We start from the raw sequence: 21,891 nt of genomic DNA on the forward strand, positions 1-21,891 counted from the left end.
ATATTAATTAAATATTATTTATAAATATATTTAAGATTAAAAATAGTATCTAATAAAATATATTAAAATTTTATTATTTAATATTACAAATTTTTAAATTATTAATTATTTTACATCTAATATTATTATAAATTTGAATGCAAATGTTTTGAGGGCACATTTTTATAATTATTGTATTATTAAATTCCATAATCTAGATCATGGGTATATCAAATAAAAAATAGTTTGATAATAGGCAACATAGAATATTCTATACAAGATCCATGTTTATTAACTAGTTTAAAATCAAAATATATTAATTTTAAATTTTAATTAATTAAAATAATAATTAATTTAAAATTAAAATATATTATTTTCTTATTTTTAATTAATTGAAAAATGCATCAATATGCATTCTGATTATTGATGACATATATTGCTCTAACCCATCTTAGACCCATATTAAGATTGTTGACATCGTAGACTATAAAGATCCTTTCCTTTCATTTCTTTTCCTTTTCTGATTCCTGTATAGACATGAATAAAACCTTTAATGTATCTACCTACCTAAGAACATTGAAATAGTCTTTCCATCATTTGACTCTTTGATAGATTTTTAGGATTTATAAAACTTGTTTTTTTTCAAGGTTTTAGTAATTAGTGTAGCAAATGTTGTAGTGAATCTCTTTTTAAGATATTTAGTACATCAACAATTGTATCGCTACGGAAGTTTTATTCAAGTTCTTTGAATATTTATTGGTATTTGATGTATCGCTACGGAAGTTTTATTCAAGTTCTTTGAATATTTATTAGTATTTGATGTGATGGTGTAACATCTGTATTAATTAATTAAATGGTAGGACATAATTATTTTATTTTTCGTATTTTTCTTGGTCAAAATAGCCTGCTTTATCCTTTTTCGCTTCCCCTTTTCAGAGCAGAAACCCCTGCTACTTCTGAAAAATGGCTTCCTTCTAAAGCTAAAAGTGGAGAATTTATCTAGTCAGTTAAGCAATAGGAAGGTATCTGGATTCTCCAATATCACCTGGAATGATAGTGAAGGCGGCTTCACCATGAAAAGCAAGGCAGTAATGATTTCACCAAAGGTATGGAACATCTAATCTCTATGTATCTCGTCTTCTTAATGCATTTCCCACTACCCTTTATAGCTCTGTATAACTGTTAAGAAGGAAAGTAGATTATATTTTCTTTTGGGCTCTGATTAAAAATGAATCTAGTGGGAAAATGTTTAATGGTCGAGTAACAGTTAATTTTGTTAATTTTTAAAAAGGGATTAATGAGTATGCCAAACGTGAAAAAGATCCAGATTTTCATTCTCTGGTGTTTCTGAATTTTACCGGTGGAATCCAGAAACACCATTATACAGCGTGTAAAGTTTTTTTTTCTGGTGTTTCTGAATTTTACCGGTGGAATCCAGAAACACCATTATACAGTGTGTAAAGTTTTTCTTTTCATTTTTATATTATATTATGCACCAAAAATATCTTCTAAACCATCAAAGGGCACACGGATCAAAGGTGATCTGTCAGACCAACAGTAGGGAAAAAGGGACGTGTCTATTCTGGCTCCAAAATGGTAGTAGTCGCGCGTTTTACACCGCCGACATGTCATTATCACGCTGTACGAAAGGTCTGTTGCATAGCAGAAATAGAGAACTGGTTTTTTTGTTAGGGAGTGGAAATATGTTACTTTTATATTAATTTGTTGTATTGTATTAATTAATTTTATTTATTAGTTTATTTTATATTGATTGTTTAATAAGAGTTAATTTTTTTTTTTTTTGATCGGTAAGAGGCTGAGGCCAAGAAGAAGAGTTAATTTTTATTATTTTTTAATTTTAAAATTTAATCTAAAATCATAATAAATTAAAGTATATATATATATATATATATATATATATATATATATATATATATATATATATATATATATATATATATATATATATATATATATATATATATATATATATATATATATATATATATATATATATATATATATATATATATATATATATATATATATATATATATATATATATATATATATATATATGCCCATAATGCAAGAGCAAGATCTGCATCCTTCAACATACATCGCACCATTTCCAATATACCTTATAATTATAATTAATATTAAAACCCATGTATAAGATCTTATAATTATAATTAAACCTTTCACTATGTAAACATCCATGTACAAGAGCTTGAGATTATCACTCTTGAAGAAGCTTGGGCTGAGAAGAAGACCTCTATATCACATTTTAGATTGTTTATATGTAAGCTTACATGCTTGTTCCCAAGGTACAAGTGACAAAATTGGATGCAAGTCTTTGAAATGTGTTTTTCTTGAGTATAGTTTAGATTTGAAGGGCTATCAACTTATGGATGTAGTGACATCGAAAGTCTACATTAGCAACAATTTTCTTATGAAGAAATAGGATGCACCACCTCTTTCTCACCATCACCTTTTAGTTCTCAAAAATTAAAGATTCTCAAACTTGAAGATGAGGAGCTTGATCAAAAGAACAAAAAGAGGCTTTGTTTCCATTGGATCGGTTTCCCCCTCTTTCACTGCCTCCATTATTAAATCTCCTATGCACAAAAAGCTTCCTAAGTGTTACCATGCCATAATGAAATATGCTCAAAATGATGTAGTTATAGATAAATCTCTCATCAAGTTCTGAAAACTTGTAGCAAGTTTCATGAGGAGGTAAATCTTGCTCTTATGCATGTATAGTTATTTGGGATTTAGAACTAGAAATAGTACATTAGGCTCTTGAGGCACCGACTTGGAAAGATACCATGGATGTAGAATATCAATCATTACCGAGGAATAATATACGAGAACTTGTTGATATTCCACTAGAGAAGAAAGCTATAATAGGATGTAAATGACGTTTTATAATACAATATAAGGCAAACAATAGCATTAACATGTACAATGCCCAACTTGTGGCTAAGGGCTATGCACAAAAAGAACTTAGGTACTGATAATAGTTTAATTTTCACCCCCACAACAAAGACTAAGACTATTCATATGATATTGGTATGGAAGCATAGTTTGGCTAGAAAGTTCATCAAATGGACATCAAGAGTGCATTTCTTAATAGAGATCTCAAAAAAGAAGTCTATATGATTCAACTAGAGGGATATGTTGCACTTAGATAGCAACAAAAAGTGTGCAGACTTGTCAAATCTCTTTATAGTCCCAAACAAGCTCCTCAATCTAGGTACATCAAGATCGATGGGAGTCTCCTTCATCATGGATTTGTTAAGAATCCTTATTATCCCAGACTCTACCTCAAAGATCAAGGGAGGGAGATTGTAACTTTAAAAAGAAGGATGAAAAACACACATCACAAATTTTAATATATTTAAAATCATATTTTTAAAGTCTAAAATTATGTGTGAAATTGTAAAGTTAGTATCAATATCTTAAATACATCTATCTAAAAATACCTTTACTAAATTTATGACATAAGTTAGATATGCATCTATAAATTGTATCTCTCCATATTTTTAGATAGATGTATTTGAGATATTATCTACAATTTTAATAAATTATTTACTTCATATTCAAATATATAACTTTTCCAAACAAATTATTTCAATAGTTCTATATTTTATGTTATTTTCTAAATACATTTAAATTTTCAATTAATTTTATTTTGTTGAAGATTATTTTGTTTTACTTTAAAATTATTTTCTTTACTATAGATATATAAATTTTATTGTTTAATTTTTCTTTATTGTAACTATGCTTGTTTCACTTTTGTATGGACATGCAAATTTTAATTATCATTTAAAAAATTATTTTATTTACTTTTTTTTTTTTCAAGAAATATTTTAATTTGAAGAGTTTTTTTTTTTTTTTTTTTCACATTGAAAAGTGTAGTAAAATATATCACTTATATGTTACTTTTTAATAGTTTGTGTTTTTCAATTATTGATCTTTATAACTAAAAAATAAATGTCAACACTAAATAATTTTTCTTAAAGACTTATATGCTTCTCCTTATATTAATCTTTTGATGTAATTGATTTTTAAGCCTTTCTATTATTTCTATCAATTTTTTGGGTGATAATCTTCATACAAATTTACTTGGGAGAGTAATAATTGGAACTAATAAGTCTAATCTTTTTTTTGTTTCTCTTTAAAATTTAGTAATTGTGAAAATTGTATATTTATATTTAAGTCTATATTACTAGAATATATTTTATGTAATAATAAATTTAAAATATTTTACCTAAATTTGATGGTGGGTATAGGAGTTGGACTCAACCACTTGACTATAATGATCTCCCTTTTAGATGCATGTGATGGTTTACCATTGGCCACCTAACTATTGAATGTCCTCTCTTTTGATGTAAGGGCATGACAACAAGGTGGGAGAATACCGATTAAGATCACTTGACTATTCATGCATTTGAGTCCTCGATAGATGGGTCCTCTTAAGATGACGAGTCTTCTCAAGAGAATGAGTCCTTTGCTTCTAATGCAACTCTTAGATGCACCTCTCCTTTTTTTGCTTTGGATCGCATTGGAGAACCTCTGACTTCTGTCTCTTAGCTTGCTTTGCCTTTAGCTCTGGATTAGCTTTAGATTACTCATGTGGTGGAGGGTTGTCATTTGTTGTGGCCTTGTTAATCTATTTCTTTTTTTTCACACTTTGATGGGCTCTCTATAGAGTATTCCCCTCTGCTTCCAGGACTTGGAGGATAATATATCTTAGACTATTGTTAGGAGGAGGAAGAAAGGTCTTTCTAAATATTTATGAGATCAATTAGAGTAGGGTCTAGTATTGTCTAAGTGGGACCCTTGGAATCCATATTGTATCTTTTGATTGCAATTTTTTTTGGTAGTTTAGTTGTAGTTGTATCTCACTCCTCTTTGTCTTGTTGAATGATTTGGTTTATCCCATTGCTCATGATACATATTTCATTTATCTTTTCAATATTTTTTTATACAAAATTTTAAACCCTTTCAATCTTATTCATCAATATCAATTTAAAAAAATAAAATTAATCTCATTTTCTAAATTATTTGAAGAAATTAAGCAGCGGTGAATATTCTCAAGCTATGCGTTCGACTGAGGAGACGACAGAGTTAGGCACAAACGAGTCCTCTCAAGCCAACAAACTGACCGGCGGGTGAGATGCAATTTATTTAAAAGGTTCCTGTATTTATCCGCCAAATGAACCCAAATTCGGAACTCACTAGCTCATTATTCCAATTAACAGTGACCACGCACAAAAGTTTTTAGCCAAAGATGTATTTCTCAGTCACAGTGGTGCGCAGAAAAATTTTGTTAGGCAGCTACACAGAGACCTCACAAATCAAGGTGTGTCCTGCTTCTTTGATGAAGATCCTGAAAGTTTGCCATTGGGGGAAGATTTCCCTCCTTGTATATTTGAAGCCGCTGAGACATGTAGAGTAGCAGTTTTGCTTCTTTCAAAGGAATTCTTGGAAACGAAGTGGCCAATGCAAGAACTCTGTACATTTGTGAAAGCGAGAGACAAAACTCGTACAAACCCCAATCTCAAAATTTTGCCCTTGTTCTTTATGATTCCACCTAAGGCTCTCAAGCAATTTAAGGCAGACAACGAAAAGTGGAAAGAGTTTGAGAAATCCGAGGAAAAGAGGGCCGAATGGGAGCAAGCTTTGAATGCAATACGGAGAATCAATGGGTTGAAGTTTAGTGAAGGTAGTGATGAAGTGGAGTTCAGAGACAAAATAGTGAAAGAAATCTGGCGCAAACTTCCAACACACTCACTAAGGTATCATGTCCCTTGTATGCAAGGAGAAGAACGAATGTGTCAGGTGAAAACGTCTCACTAATTTCTTCTCTAGAGCTCCTCTCTTTGGCTCTTATTTTACCGTTACGCATACATGCATATGCTTATGTACTCATTTTAGTTAGGACTGGTTGCAGGAAGTTGCAGATTTCTTCAACAGTGTTCAACCGAATGAAAAGGGAATCCGTATTGCAGGACTGTATGGAATAGCGGGTCACGGAAAAACGACACTTGGCAAGGCTTTCTGCAACCTGAACTTGGGGGTTCGGAGTGCATTCTATAGGGTTCGGAGAGCATGTACACCACCCCGTGCAATGTCTCTGACAGGAAACTCGCCCAAAGTTTGGCAATTCTGTTTTGAAGGTAAAATATGCCATCTGGAATTTTCTAGAGGCGATTCATTGGAAAGAATAAAACTTGCCCTGCAGTATCTCACTTACTGTCCTCAATCCCATCTCCAAACACTGACAAGCCAAGAGCAGGTGATCAGTTGCATATGTTTTAATTTTGTTTACAGGACGTGCTTCTAGAATTCTCTTTACAACTCCAGTGTATGTAAATGACTCTAAACAAAGATTTGTAAGTATTCTGAATTTATTTTCTCATGTAACTTACAGGCACAAGTTGAGTTGTATAAAAGAGTGAAGGGCCAAACGGTATTGTTGGTTCTCGACAATATAACAGAAGAAAGCGTAGACGAAGTGAGATATTATGTTGAGGCAGACTTCAGGAAAAACAGCTGCATCCTTTTAAGCGCGAGAAGCGTAGATGTTCTAGTAAAGCATTGCAAAATTGACTCGAAGTCATGCATGCGCGTCCCAAGCCTTGAAAAGGACGAGGCCTTAGGCATATTGTTGGAAGGCACATCTCTACAAGAGTCATCTTTGGGAGCAGAGGACAAAGCTTTTGCTTTGAAGTGTGCAAACAGATGTTCGTTCAAAGAGATTAGTAATGACATTGTTAGGAGAGATAGAACATTTCATCCGTTAGCCTTAAAAGCTTTTGGTGGTCACCTCTTCAGTAAATACGGTTCGAATTTAGCAAAATGGGTCACTGAGATAGATGGCTTGGTAGATCAATCCGGTTATGGTTTGGATGATGTGTTCGCTGTGCTGGGCAAAGCTTTTGATGACATCCGTCCCAAATACCGCACAATATTCATGCTTCTCACCGTATATATGCTGCCCAATATGTCTCCAGACAAAGTCACTTTGTGGTTGGCAATAATTTGCAACGAAGAGATCTCATTTGTTGAGAAAGCAGTAAGTTAAATATTTGCTTTAAACCGATCTCTCAAAGTCTCAAACTCAGGAAGCAGAACAAGCCGATTCTCTAAAATCAGGAGGCCCATTGAACTGTGTTTGCTGAGTTTAGAAGTGTTTCTTAATGACTGAGTCCTTTAGGGAACAACAGTCATGTGCCTGTTAAAAATAGAAAGTTATAAAAGTTAAACAAGGAAACGGTGTCTTGTAGGTAGAGATGTTGAAACTTGGAATTATAATCCGAATCATTCTGTTTATTAACCGTCCTGTTTGTTAAAGTTCAGCTGGGTAGAGGTGTTGGAATTATATCCCAAGTCCAACAATTCTGTTTATTAGCTGTCCTTATTTTTATGTGAAGTTTCTCAAAGCTCAGTTGGATAGAGGTATTGGAATTATAATCTCAAGTCCAACCATCTTGTTTATTAACTGTCCTGTTTTATCTGCAGTTTCTTAAAACTCAGTTGGGTGGAAGTGTTGGAATTATAATCCTAAGTCCAACCATCTTGTTTATTAACTGTCCTCTTTTATCTGCAATTTCTTAAAGCTCAGTTGGGTATAAGTGTTGGAATTATAATCTCAAATCCAACCATCTTGTTTATTGACTGTCCTGTTTTATCTGCAGTCTCTTAAAGCTAGGTGTTGAAATTATAATCCCAAGTCCAACCATCTTATTTATTGACTTCCCTGTTTTATCTGAAATTTCTTAAAGCTCAGTTGGGTAGAGGTGTTGGAATTGTAATGCCAGTTCCAACCGTAATCTTTATTAACCTGTCCTGTTTTATCTGCAGTTTCCTAAAGCTCAGTATGGGCAGTACTGAATAGGATTGATTTTCTCCTCTGCTACATTCTATTCTATGTTGCTTTTTGCAGAGTCTATGTCCTTTGGTGTGGGCCTTCTCTTCCTATGCATTGGCTCAGTCAGTTTTTGTTGATTTTTTTTGTTTAAGTAGTCCTGTACAGCTCTATTATTAGACTGTTTTTTATGCAAATCGTAGCTGCTAGGCAGAGTAATTTTACTCTACAGTTGGTTTTTAATTTTTTTTGAGTTTTTTTGCAAGATATGTAGAGCTGAAACTCTTCTCATGTAAGAAGTCTTTTTGAGAAGAAATAGGTCTTTTTGTCTCTATGCAGAACAGAGCTGAAGCTCTTGGGAAAAAAAATTAAAATGCCTTTTAAACTTAATTCTGTTTTGTCTTTCTGCTCTCTTTCTCCCTTCATCTGGTATCAGAGCACAGGTTATCAGGCCAAGTTTATCAGGGGTAAGGTTTTATCCAACTCAGGTTATCAAAGCACAGATCATCACAGCCAACAAGAGGGAGGATATTCAATTGACGATACGCCATAATTTAAATTTTCAGAGTTAGGGAAATGGATTCGGCTGTGCTCGAGTTAAATTGTGACTCTATGTAAAACCCTTGGTAACTGAAAATACTATTGTTGCTGTGTAGTTTCCTACACAATGTGTTACTTACAATGTTTCTTTCCCCTCTACACTGCTTTAGTTGTCAAGGTATATTGATTCGACCGGTGTTTTACTTATGATGTGTTAAATCTGAGGCATTGCATCAGATTTGGGTGTTTTAATTGAAAAACTGTTGAATTCTTAATTTATATGTGGTTTCAGGTTGAGGATCTATGCAAGAAGGCCTTTATTGAAGAATTTGAACCTGAAATTCGCATACATGACCTATATATCGAATTCGCTCAAAGCAAAGCTAAAGAAATGGGGAGATGGCTGTGGTGGAAGGGCGATGGGCGGAGTACCCGTGGGTTAATTTCACAAGAAAATGGAGGTTTTGAATTGGCTAAGTTGGAGCAATGTGTGTATCGAAGCCCAACCCAGATTGCCCCCAAGTACCTTAAAAATCTATTGGTACTTCAGCTCATAGGCGTGCAGAATATGAGAAAGCTTGACTTGGGCCGGATGGACAGTCTCAGAAGTATCACATTACACGATTGTCAAGTCCTTGCAGCACTTGACGGGATGGAAAACTTGCTAGATTTGGCGTGGCTTCAGATAAGAGGGGTAAATCCACTGTTAAAGCTTCCCGAGGTAAGCAGCCTTCTGGGGTTACAATATCTTGAGATTGACATTGCAGTCAGCCAGGTGCTCAATCAGCTGGGTGATCTTACCCCATGTTTTAACCTGAGAGAGATTAATGTTCGCTGTCCATCCCTCTTGGATTTCCCAAAATTAAATGGTTTGCCACATTTGGAGAAAGTGGAATTTAATGTGTGTGATAAAGTAAAGGGACCTCTCGACTGTACAGATTGTGTGGAGCTTCAAAGTATTGTCCTTAACAGTTGCTGCCAGATGGCTGCCTCACCGCTACTCGCTGGATGTAAGAAACCATCCAAAATTGTACTCTGGGAATGTGATGCAGTGACTGCATGTCCAGATATATATTTGCCAAGTGCTTTAAAGATTCTGGAATTGTTCATTTCATCCAAAGCAGCTTCGGTGCCCAAAAGTTTAGAGTATTGTTATGGACTGGAAAATCTTCAACTATGGAATATGGGGGAACTGAAGGAACTTCCAAGTTTCAGATTTTTATCAAATTTGACTGTGCTCAAACTTGGAAAGTGTGGTATAAGGGAGCCCCCGGATCTTACATGTTGTGTCATGTTGGAGGATGTTTACTTTTTCACGCTTAAAAATTTAGAAAGGTTCCCGAATTTCTCATCACTGAGGAAGTTGAAGAAATTAAGTTTATATAATTGCAGGAGGGTTCAAGATCCTCCCGATATTAGTGGCTGCCACCAATTACAGGTATTGCATATAGTCTATAACGACAAAATGGAAGGACTTCCAAACATGGGCCAGTGCTCACGATTAGAGGAAATCAAACTGAGTTGGCCTTCTGAGAACGAAGTCACTTATGAAGGAATTGATCCCGACAGTTGTGAAGTAGATGACGATGACGAATCATGGCTGGAGCACTTTAAAGACGAGAACTTCCCGAGCTTAAGCGATGTAAGCGCGCCAGAAGTATTGAAAGAGTGGCCCTGGCTGAAGGACAAGACAACGCTGGTGAAACGCTACTTCCGTGGAGTGAGGCTCTATTACTCTATCACAGTTCCTTATGAATCGTACGAGCGAAGGCAATATTGGGGGCAAGCAACGCCAGAAGCTATTACTCTCCAAATTGTAGATGGTATGGTCGTCCCTCTACCTACACATCGAATGGTAGCTGGTCCTTGGACAGAAACAGTGCGAAAGTATTTTGCTGGAAAGAAGGATATTGTTCGTGCTAGTGCTCCCTCGGGTAAGATTTTAATCCCCTGTTTTTTATCCTTTATATAGGGAGAGAAATTGGACAGAATAATTTATAAGATTTAATTTTTAATTTTAGAACATAAGATGTTACGGTTGCCAATCTATGACATTTTCTGGGTGGGTTATATAAGTATTGGATGTATGAAATATTTTAAAAACGGATATAATTTCATGATAAATCATAATAAAAATGTACATCATAATATAAGATATACATAGAGAAACTTTTTTGGAAGAACTCTCCACTCAATAGATTCAAAGCTTGTACTAACCTTTCAAATGAGTTACATTGAAGAAAAGGTCTCTATCCAAGATATCCAAAGATTGTGTTAATCTTTCATACGAGTTACACACAATAAAAACTCTAGATCTAAAGATTGTGTTAATTTTGCAAATGAGTTACACACAATAAAAACTCTAGATCTAAAGATTGTGTTAATCTTTCAAATGAGTTACACAAATACAAATTTCGTATTTGAGCTCCACCATACAATTTTCCTCTTTTGAGTTATGCCAATACAATTTATAGACTATAAAACAACTTTTTTCTTTCAACTCAAACACTTAGTATATAGGCATGAGGAAAACCACAAATCATGAATGATTTTTAAAATCATGTCCTAGAAACCACTAACTAATTTCGGCATTATTATCCATGCATAAATTACAATACCCAAATCAAGAGGAGTTAAATTTAAAACCTCCTCATTCAATTAAAGCTCCACTTGTGATCTTCCTTGTTCTCCTCCTCTTTTGTGTCGATCTTTCTTGATTTTCTTGAACTCCACACTTTACTTTCTCTTATTATGCTTTCTCTTTTTTAACATCTCTTACATACTTTTTAAGTTATCATAGTTGTATTTAACAACTACCATGATGATTAAGAGATAATTGCAAATTACTAAATTATAAACCATAAGTGACAACTAATTGCCACTTCAAGTGGATGCAAGCAATTAAATAGATACTTCTAAAATTAGAGTATCATACATCCTAACATTATCCACCTCTTTCAATTTAATGTAAATAATTGAAAGGAATTTATTCTACTAAACTTACCCAATACTTTAACTCAACCTTATTTCTTATAAGAGCACAACTTAACATACCACTTTTAACTATTGATGTTACTGATAAGGGGTGTGATTTAATGGTGATTACAATTAAGTTAGCTATCAACAAAGCATGCATGCTTTGAAATGATGATTAAGTAGTGGCCATCGTGGATTAACATTTTATACTATGAAGTTCTCAATTTCATTTCCAAAGGAAATGGCTCTCTAGTCTCCCTCCAATAGCTCTCCCGCCTCCCTCTTTTTGAACGCCCTAGTTTTGTTGCGGATGTTTGGGGCTCTGCTTCCCCCCCCTTCCTGGCGTGGGGTCCTCGTCTCCTACAATCCATGCTACTGTTGTTTGGCCGGTGACCCCTTTGGTGGTTGTTGATGCGCCTGGTGCTGCATCCACCCCCTCGGTTCCCCGGCTGTGGATCTTGTTGTTGTCGGCCCTCTGGCTTCTGGGGAAACGACCTTGCCGCCTGCCGTTGATGCTGTTGGTCCTTTTCCCAATCCTGCTGGTAAGCGTGGCTTTGCTCATGTGGCCAGATCTTCCGCCCAACCCTCTAAGGGGGTCCGTCCTCTCCCTTGTGCGAAATCCTCCCCTGTCGTGGTTTGCGGATATGATGTTGTGGACAACATTGTGTTTTCCAACACTGTGCTTTGGTGTGCAGATTCTCTAGGCTCTGGCCTTCCATATTGGACCTTCACCGCTGGGTAAGTGATTCCTGGCGGCCTTTGGTTGCTCTCAATATCGAGCTTTTTCCCTGTGCTAAAGGATTTTTTGTTGCTTCCTTCACTTCTTCCGCTGATAGGGATTTGATTTTGAGCAAGCTTTGGGCTTGGGGAGTGCACTCCCTCTCCATCAAGCCTTGGACAACCTCTTTCAACCCTCTCACTGAACCACTTAATGTGCGTCCAATTTGGGTTTGGCTCATCAATCTCCCTCTTCATTTCTGGGAGCACTCTTGCTATGAGGCGATCGGTAACTCTATTGGCAGTTTCCTGAAGGTCGATGATGCTACGTTCTCAATGGAACACACTACCTTTGCCCCGCATTCTTGTTGATATCGACATCTCTGCTCCTCTCCCAGGTGATGTGGTTCTTATGGTGGGGGGTAGGCCTTGGTCACAACTGCTGGATTTTGAAGGCCTTCCCTTTCGTTGCAGAAGATGCTTCTCTACTGGCCATCTTGCTTCGGGTTGCTCTTCTCCGCAACACAAAGGGATTTCTACCTGGTGGAAGAATGCTACTGCTAACCACTTAATAGTACATGCTACGGATTCTGCGTTTATTGGCTCCTCCCATGGGGATGATGTCGTGCCGCCCACGGCTCTTGTTGCTCCTACTAATGTTTTTGTGGCCTTGTCTCCGGAGGCCCCCACTTCCGCTTCTCTTGTCCTACAACCCTCCCCTGCTGCTGAATTTGCTCCTGCTATTGCTGTTCTGTCACAACCTGCTATTGTTGATGTTTTGCAGCCCCCTACGGCCCTCTTCCAACCTTTTGCTGTCTCCAGTGTTGTTGACCTTGTGAGGGCCCTTCCGATGAATCTTAGCATTGCCTGGTCTGTGGTTGCTCGTAGGCGCAAGGGGAAATCTTCTCCCCTGCCCCATACCCCCCCTCGTGGAGGTTTGGGTGGGTCGTCCCCCCCTTGAGTGGGGTTTGTTCCCTTGTTGGTTAGGTTCCTGTGTTTGTTGCTTTTCGCCTTTGGGTTGTGGTTCTCTTCCAACATCATCTCTCTTGATGTTCCTTTTTGTTAAGGGTCAGCGCCCTAGTTAGCATTGTTTTTTTAATAAAAAACATACCACATTTAACATGTTTTTATTAATATAAATAATATTGTTTGCTGGTACAACTGGTGAATTAAGTACAGGAAATAATAATGTACATGACAATGCATACCAGACACGGCAGAAAATATATCTTTATTCGCACATTCAATTATTACAGAGAAGAGACCAAAGATGGTCGGCCAAGGATTACACTAGATCCGACAATCCCATCCCCCTTCCTCGACAGTACACAACATATTTAAAGGATCCGACAGTTGCCGAGAGGTACACAACCATCAACCAACCGACACATAACCACCCGAGACTGACAACCCACTCAATACAATTAATTAATACCTTGTCAGATAACAAATATTATCAAACATAACAACAGGCAATTTATGCCGACATCATCCCCCCCAAAAGAAAAAGTCGTCTTCCAGACGACAAGCAAACATCAAGTAATATTCGGGAAGACTAACGACCAACAACAACTTCAATTGGACAACCCCAACTTGTAGTGTACCTGCCAAATGAATGGGGGTTTGGGGCAACACCCCCAACGGGATCAAGGGGCAGCGCCCCTTGCGGGGGTCTGGGGGCAGCGCTCCCAGCGGGGTCAAGGGGCAGAGCCCCTTGCGGGGTCGAGGGGCACCGCCCCTCGTAGGGTTTACAACCTTCAAACCCACACGGAACTCCATGGCGTGCATCAATACTCTACTTTTTTAAGACGTCAGGAACGAGGCCAATGAAGTCAAAATTCTGATCAAGGTGCATTCTCCTGTACGGGAATTGTGTTTTCTGACTTGTTCTTTCGTACAGACTTGTGCTTCTCTCTTGGTTGTACGATGCATAGGTGTGTGGCTTGAGATTCCCTTCATCAAACTCAAAGCTGATGTCTTCGAGTTTTTGATATATTGCTTCCTTGACCGTACGATATTCCTCTTGTGGTCAGTACGGATTTCTCTTGGTTGCCGTACTTGTAGCGTGGTCGAACGACCTCTCCTTGATTGCATCCCTGTATACCGTACGATGCCTCACGTACGATGTCAGTACGGCTTCTAGGTATGTCGTACGATGCCTCCTGTGCCATGTCCGCCATACAGTTTCACTGTACACCGTACCCTTTTCTCTATGTAGTTTATGCCATACGCCGTACAAGTCAAATGAATGGACTATGCTGTACGGAATGGTTGGATGAGCTACGTCGTATGGGTTGATTGGACTAGGTACGCTGTACGGGTGAGCTACGTCGTACGAAATGATGCTCTGCCGTACGCTGTACGGAATGGTGCTCTGTCGTACGCCGCACGGACTCCTCACCTTGCCGTACGGAATGGTGCTATGCGCATGTGTGTCGACTGTACTTGTTTACCGTACAATGTACGATATTTCTACTCCTTCACTTGCACCGTACGGATTCGACTTCTCTTGTGGCTGGATGGGAATGTTCCTTCCCTCTCTCGATTTTGTCCTGCTGTCAAGTCTGCTTCCCCGGCTCTCCCTTGACCATACGGATTTCCAACACTTGGCCTCTCTAGTTTGTACGGTGTAGTTGGGGCTCTTAGCTTCGTGTGGTAACCTCATCATGTCAACGCAACCTGGACCCTCAGAAGCCAACTTGCTCTTGTCTGCTCTAAACCGTATGGCTGAATTGCTTTCGGCTGATGTGAATCGTTTAGCATATAGTATTAACTTCTTCGGGGCATCTCCACCAGGCTCTACAACATCCAATTTTAGATCCTCGCCCTGTGAATGTTCTTCATACACCTTAGATACTTCCCCATTCCCACTCGGCGGCCTCTATTCATACGGTACAGGCTCACTTGGTAACTATCTGTACAGCCCAGACACACCAACGCCGGATGTGCACAGATGAATATCGTACGACGGGCTTTGTACTTCCTCAATTTGGCCAATTTGTAGCATGTTACATTCGGGGTGGAAAACTTCATAATCCTCCATCTGCCAGTGGAATAATCCATTAAGAGAACTCGTCTCATCTTCAAAGCAATTTTCTAGTTTGAGGGTGCTTGTTTTTCACTCACCGCCTGGTTCCTCAAGTCAATGATGTGCTTTCTCCCGTCACTCTCGATCGAGAGTGTGTTTCGCTTCTAGTTATGATTCACCTTGGCAGTAACCAACCATCCCCTCTCGAGGAGTGCATTGTACGCCTTCTTCTGTAATCGGATAACTACAAAGTCCAAGAAAAATTGTTGTGTCCCAATCATTACTTTTTGTGCCATCAATGTTCCCAACGACTGGATGTCGTGCTGGTTGGCACCTACCAAGTGGAAGGTTGGCGGCCAAAGCTTCGGCTTCCCAAGACATTTCCATGTGTCTTCTGGCAGTACATTTACTCTCGAGCCTCCAACGACAATGGTGTTTGTCAACTTCTTCCCCATTATTTCCATCTCGACGACTGCCGGCTTCCTCCCGATGCTCACCGTCAACAACATTGGATCACTGGACTCATTCCCTTCGGCTGATGGTTTCTCGTCAGTTCCTCCTTGTGTGGCTTACATTGGTTCTGGAAGACCGTGTCGTCACTGACTGTGTTGGCAATTGCCATTCTCAGTTGTGGCATAGTTTGAAGAAGGTCTGCCACCTTGATGGGTATGGTTGTTTGTAGCACCTGCTGGACTATGTTCTTCTTTGACTCCCGCAATGACATACTTGCAATTCCATTGGAAGTTACTCTTTCCTTCGCCAACACTTGTTCTACTTTGGCTTGTTCCTTTTCCGTACTAGAGTTTGAATACATTGCCTTCTTTGTTTGTGCTCTTGTGATTGCCAAAACTACGCCCTCTTGTTCCTCCACGTCCAACATATTAATACCCTTCTGATTTGGGCAGTTGGTGTCTTCATGGTCACCTGGTCCACACTATTTGCACAATAATTGTATGTTGTCTTTCCTGTTATGGTAGTCTCTCGCAAAGTGTCCCCATTCACTACATTGCCGACACAGTATGATAGGACATCCTTTGGAGTCGTACTGTATTTGGTGTCGCCTTCGTTGATTTCCATAACCACTTGGGGATACATTCTGTGATTTCGATGGGCTGGACTCTCTGTGTGTGAAGAGTACTTGTGTACTTCTCATCTTCAAATTGTACGGGCACTCGTCGATTGAATGCCCCAACACTTGGCAAATTTCACAAAACATATTTCTAGGACAATTAGCTTTCATGTGTCCCTCCCTTTTGCACTCAATACACCATAGTTCATTACCTTCATTGCTGGTTCCTTTCTCAGCCTTCAATTCTTTAATCATTCTCAACATATCCCGTTGAAGGGCTCGTACGGTTTTGGATTCTTCGTCACTACTACTACCTTCGGTGCTCTCATCATCATTGGTCTTCCTCTTCTCTCGTAAGGAGGTTTTATTTTCACTCTCGATGTCCATCGCTCGATTGTACGCATCGGCGTATGAGGATGGAGGCACTACTTTCATCTTCTTGCGTAGTGGGGGTATCAATCCCTTCGTGAACCACCTCTTCTTCAACCCGTCGGCTGGCTGGTTTTCCATCTTGTTCAACTGTTCTTTGAGCCTACGGTTGTAAGCACGTACACTCTCATTTTTCCCTTGCTTAGTATTATAGATTTCGGCCATGATCTCATTATCATCCCTCAAGAGTTTGAATTCCTCCTGGAACGCCTTTTTTAGATCACTCCATCTCGTCTTGTGCTGGGCATCGAGGTCTGTGTGCCAGTCAATGGCGATCCCCCGAAGGGTGGCGGGAAATGCCTTCAGCCAGTAGTCCCTGTCATCTTGGCCATTTGCCTCCCAAATGGTTATGCATGTTTTGCAATGCCGTACCGGGTCCTCCGGCCCGTCTCCCGTGAACTTCGGCAGTTTTTGCTTCTCCTGGGTGTTCAACATTATTTTCACTTGGAAGGTACGTGTGTATTCGCCTTGTGTGCCGGACCTGGGTGGATTGTTTCAACTGCTACGTTCCGGTGCTTTCCTTGCACTCTCAGCCACGCAGGCGTCCTCTACACGTCCACCTTCAGCATCCCCAACACTTCGAGTACTTCCAGGTGTGTCGGACTTGAGTGAACTGTTCCGACCGCTACGTTCCGGTGCTTTCCTTGCACTCTCAGACACGCGCGCGTCCTCTACACGTCCACCTCCAACGTCCCAACACTCCGAGTACTTCTAGGCTTCGACTCGTCTTTGTGCTCCCTCTGGCTGAGGGTCGACAGATCACCTAATCGCTTGGTCTTGACCACCCTGTGGCCTCTTCTCACCTTTAATGGCATCTACGAACATGAATCACTCAAGGTTGACCCAATTTCTTTTAAGGCAACAATGCCAAAATGTTTGCTGGTACAACTGGTAAATTAAGTATAGGAAATAATAATGTACATGACAATGCATACCAGACACGGCAGAAAATATATCTTTATTCGCACATTCAATTATTACAGAGAAGAGACCAAAGATGGTCGGCCAAGGATTACACTAGATCCGGCAATCCCACCCCCCTTCCTTGACAGTACACAACATATTTAAAGGACCCGATGGTTGCCGAGAGGTACACAACCGTCAACCAACCAACACATAACCACCCGAGACTGACAACCCACTCAATACAATTAATTAATACCTTGTTGGATGACAAATATTATCAAACATAACAACAAGCAATTTATGCCGACAACAAATATATTCTCTTATTTTTCAAACTATAATATATGCAAAGGAAAAGGATGGTGTGTATAGGTGAGAAGAGTGGGTTTGGTGTGGCCATAGACCCTATGGCCTAGTGAAGCTCCAATCCTACATTTTGGGTCATTTTCCTTCAATTTTTGTTTGTTGAATGCTATGTGTTGTGGGTTGGTGAATCTGAGGTGTGGTTGCCTTTTCTTCTCTCATTTTTTGGCTTTTGGTCATATTTTTGTTGTTGGTGGTATTAGCACAACCAACTCCGAGTGAACAAAGGACCGTTTCACTCCGAGTGAACAGCAAAAAATCTTACTCCAAGTTTCCTTTAGAGTTAGGTTTTGATTGTGTTGGATAACTAAGTGGTCTATGTGTTTAGTTGTACAAGGGGCCTATGTAGGTAGAATAAAGTCTAGATTTATTGGGATTTAAATCCAATTCCCATCATTCACATGTTCTAGTTTGATGAATTACTCTTCATGCATGAAATACATTTAAGAAGATCTAACCTAAAACTTTCTCTTAATGCTTTCAGTTATCCAAATGATTTGATTTTAAACAAGGTACAAAAGAATAGAGTATGGAAATAATGAAATCAATCAAAGCAAATAGACAATGATAAACTTTGTTCTTTCTATCAAATCTAAATGGTTAGGCCAATACAATAAACCAATACTGTGCTGATTAATATTCACACAACCATATAAAGCACTGATTTTCAAGCCTCTTTAAATCAAACTGCCACATATAAATGTACTAGTTTGAGACAAGTCTTTATGGATAGAAATATTAAATAATTGATTTCACCAATTTATTCAATTTAGACAAAGAAAATAAGACATACCATCACCATGATTGAAATGCCATTTGATAACAACAGGAGTAATCCTTTGTTTAAAGTAGTAGCAAGATGTTACAAAATTTAGTAGAACCTCCACATTGAAAATTGTGTCTCTTTTTCTTGTATTATCAAAATAATTTCTAACCCCTTAAATAGTTGTTGGAAATGAAATAAACAAGATTTATAACTTCCACGACTTGTGGACTTAACAAATCCTAACTGGAACTTCAACCTTGGTGACTCAAAACTAAGAGTAACTATTAGTTACAATGCCACCCTTAAAAATATCAACCTTTGTTGACTTATTACATCAATTAAAGAGTGCCCTAAAATAGAATTAAATGCCTAAGACTACCAAGAATCCACAAAGCATGTGAAAAGCTTTAATGACATCATTTAGGTCACTCCTAGGTCTAGACCCTTATGGTATTTAACTTAATCCCTTGGGAAAAGTCAACTTCTCTATCTTTTCTTGCAACTCTTCTTGAGATTAGTCAACTCATCCTAAAATTTTTGTACTATTGCCTTAGTTGAACCATCATCTCATCTATCGAGCCCCTAGTAATAGATTTGTGGAGCTGATTAGAAAATTCCTTGACTATTTTTGTAGGTGAGCTGACCAATGAAGACGTCTCCTAGCATGTACATGAAAGATCTTCACTAAATTTTTCTATCTTGGTCATAGCCTGGTCAACTAGGCTTCTATTCTTGCTAAGATTGTCCTTGCATTTTTTCAACACCTCGACCCTTAGCTGACCAACTTTTATCCATTCATTTGGTTTGTATTGATCATCTTGCTCAAAAACTACTACCTTAAGCAATTCTTCAAAATTAGTGGACTTTATTCTGTGCATAATCTGAATGAAATCTTCCCACATCATCAAATCTTCATCAACCTTGACTCAATTTGATGGGCCAGGCTAGCTTCATCACTAATTAATGTTCTCAATGCTGGGAATCCTTATTTTATGTTTCTTGGAAAATTGAGGAAGGTGAAACAAAATCGATTGGACCAACCAAATGATCTACATACATATTCAATTATATTACTCGAGCTTTCAATTCTTCTTTAGTATTCTTATATTTTTTCATTCTTGCCAAAATTGTAGATACAACTTGTTACAAAGACTACTTCTCCTCACTTTGGGTTGGGTACCTAAATCCACTTCTTGAATTTGATACTCAGGTTGCATATCTCCTTCACGCTTGTCAATTGTAGGGATAGCAACATGCGTTATCTCATGTCCTTATTCGTTTATTGTAACTATTGAGAGTGTTCTTTCTCTTTTCCTCTTGCTATCAAAAGCCTTAAAAGCCTCTATCACGATAAAAAAAAATTTCTTACTCTAATTGTAGATATTTCCTCTTTCTTTTTTGTATGGTATGGTTAAGCCATACTAGGAAGCCAAAAGTGTCACAACTTTATGTTTTTAGAGAGGGAGGAGCTATTCTAACGTATTTAGAGTGTACTACTCGTATTGCTACTTGGGAGGAGATTCTTGTGTAGTAGGGATATTTTTTTTTTCTTTGTAGCATCTTGAGAATTTTTAGGGTCAATATCCTCATGCTTGTGAAATCTCTATATCCTTCACCTTCTCCGTATTTCCTTCTTCCAAATTTGTCTCAATTGAGGCTTCTCCATCATCTTGTATTTCTTCCTACTCTTGATGAGGACATGAAGGGATATGTGGGTCTTTAGGAGGAGATGAAGGATGAGTAGGAACATGAGGTGGAAATGGAGGAGGAGTAGGAACATGAGGTGGAGATGGAGCATGAGTAGGAACATGAAGTGGAGATGGAGGAGGTGGATGCCTTCAAGGATATGGGTATGGAGATGGAAGGGGTGATTCATGAGGAGGGGAAGAAGAGGGAGAATCAGGATGTGGAGAGGGTTGTGGAGAAAGAATAGTCTGAGAATGTGTTAGTTTTCTTCTTTGGAGAGGAACCTCTTCCTCTTCTTCCTCAAAGGTTTTTGTTGAATTATTTTCTTTTATTCTCTCTTTTCTTGGCAATTAACTCCTTGCATGCTAGTTTGTCTGTCACTTTGCTATCTATTATACCTGAAGATTCTCCAACTTTTTTATTTAGTGGTTCCTTAGTTGTAGGGCATGACAAATCCAACATGGGGAAAGGAGATGCCAACCAATGTTTTGAGTGTGCCACCACATGAGGTTTCCTATTGTCCCTGGATAGATCTTCATACAAAGAAAATTTACATTGTGAGTAGGTTGGTTAAATATCCCTTAGGTATTATAGGCTAGATGCAACCTCTTCCCATCATCTTTCACTTGTTTTGGGACCTTCCCTACGTTGCAAGCCCAAATGAGCCCTATTGAAAATCTATAGTAATCCATAAGTCTAATTCATCAATGTAGTTGACCTAATGGTCCTCTAGAGCTAGATCATGTTTGTGGTATGCCCTTACGATTGGGTTGATTTTTTCGATAGGATCAAACTTGTTCCTTATGTTCCCAAACAAATCCATTGATAATGGCTACATCTCAATTTATATAGTCTTGGAATTATAAATATTAGCACAAGAGTAGGCACCTACTCTAATAGGGAAGGGGAAGCCTGCCTTGTGCTTCCCAACTACCATCTTATGCACCTCCAATACTTGTCTGCATAACTCCAACAAAACTAGTTTGTCATTAGGGTACCTTGGCAATTTGTAGGGTGCCTTGTGGAATCTAGCTACTTTGATGTAGGAGAATGTCTTGAATTGAATATACCAACCACCCCAATTCTTCAATTTTGTTGTGGTCTCCATATATAATCCTCTTAGCAAAAATTATGAAAATCCTCTGTCATAGTTTCCAACTCTTTAATTTGTGAATCCCCAATAATTGTAGAACTAGCTTTCTCTCTATTTAGCTTAGGTTTTAAAATGCTAAAAAAATATCAAGATCCTTTGTCCTCTTCATTTAACTAGATAAGCTTAGCTCTAATTTTTGCTCCATTATTTTAATAATTTTGAATAGATCTTAGTGATGCCTTTTTTTAAGAAGATCCTCATAAATTTCCTTATTCTTAATTTCCTTTTGCATCTTATATTCAATATCTAAATATTTATCTTCAAATGCTTTCTTCTTGCCCATAATTTTCAACATGGCTTTCCTACAATCCTACATATTTTCCCATGTTTCAATAGGAAAAATACTCCTAAAAAATTCTTTTGATGTTTCTAATATTCAAAAGTCCATGTAGACTATTTTTGC

At 38.0% G+C, this 21,891-nt stretch overlaps 1 protein-coding gene across 5 annotated transcripts in view; it reads left to right on the forward strand.

Annotated features, from left to right (window-relative positions):
• Positions 1–879: 879 nt before the first annotated feature.
• Positions 880–21,891, forward strand: part of LOC131034411 (uncharacterized) — a 76,767-nt gene continuing 55,755 nt past the window's right edge. For 4 of the 5 annotated variants that reach the window (XM_057965881.2, XM_057965880.2, XM_057965882.2 and 1 more), the window contains exons 1-6: positions 880–1,085; positions 5,056–5,156; positions 5,247–5,826; positions 5,939–6,283; positions 6,419–7,063; positions 8,688–10,329. In XM_057965881.2, the coding sequence (XP_057821864.2) occupies positions 1,053–1,085; positions 5,056–5,156; positions 5,247–5,826; positions 5,939–6,283; positions 6,419–7,063; positions 8,688–10,329 (3,346 nt within the window). In that variant the 5' untranslated portion in view covers positions 880–1,052. The remainder of the gene's footprint in view (positions 1,086–5,055; positions 5,157–5,246; positions 5,827–5,938; positions 6,284–6,418; positions 7,064–8,687; positions 10,330–21,891) is intronic. The other variant, XM_057965883.2, reaches the window with a different exon arrangement.

This window comes from Cryptomeria japonica, chromosome 8, assembly GCF_030272615.1.
Source record: "Cryptomeria japonica chromosome 8, Sugi_1.0, whole genome shotgun sequence".
NCBI lineage: Eukaryota > Viridiplantae > Streptophyta > Pinopsida > Cupressales > Cupressaceae > Cryptomeria > Cryptomeria japonica.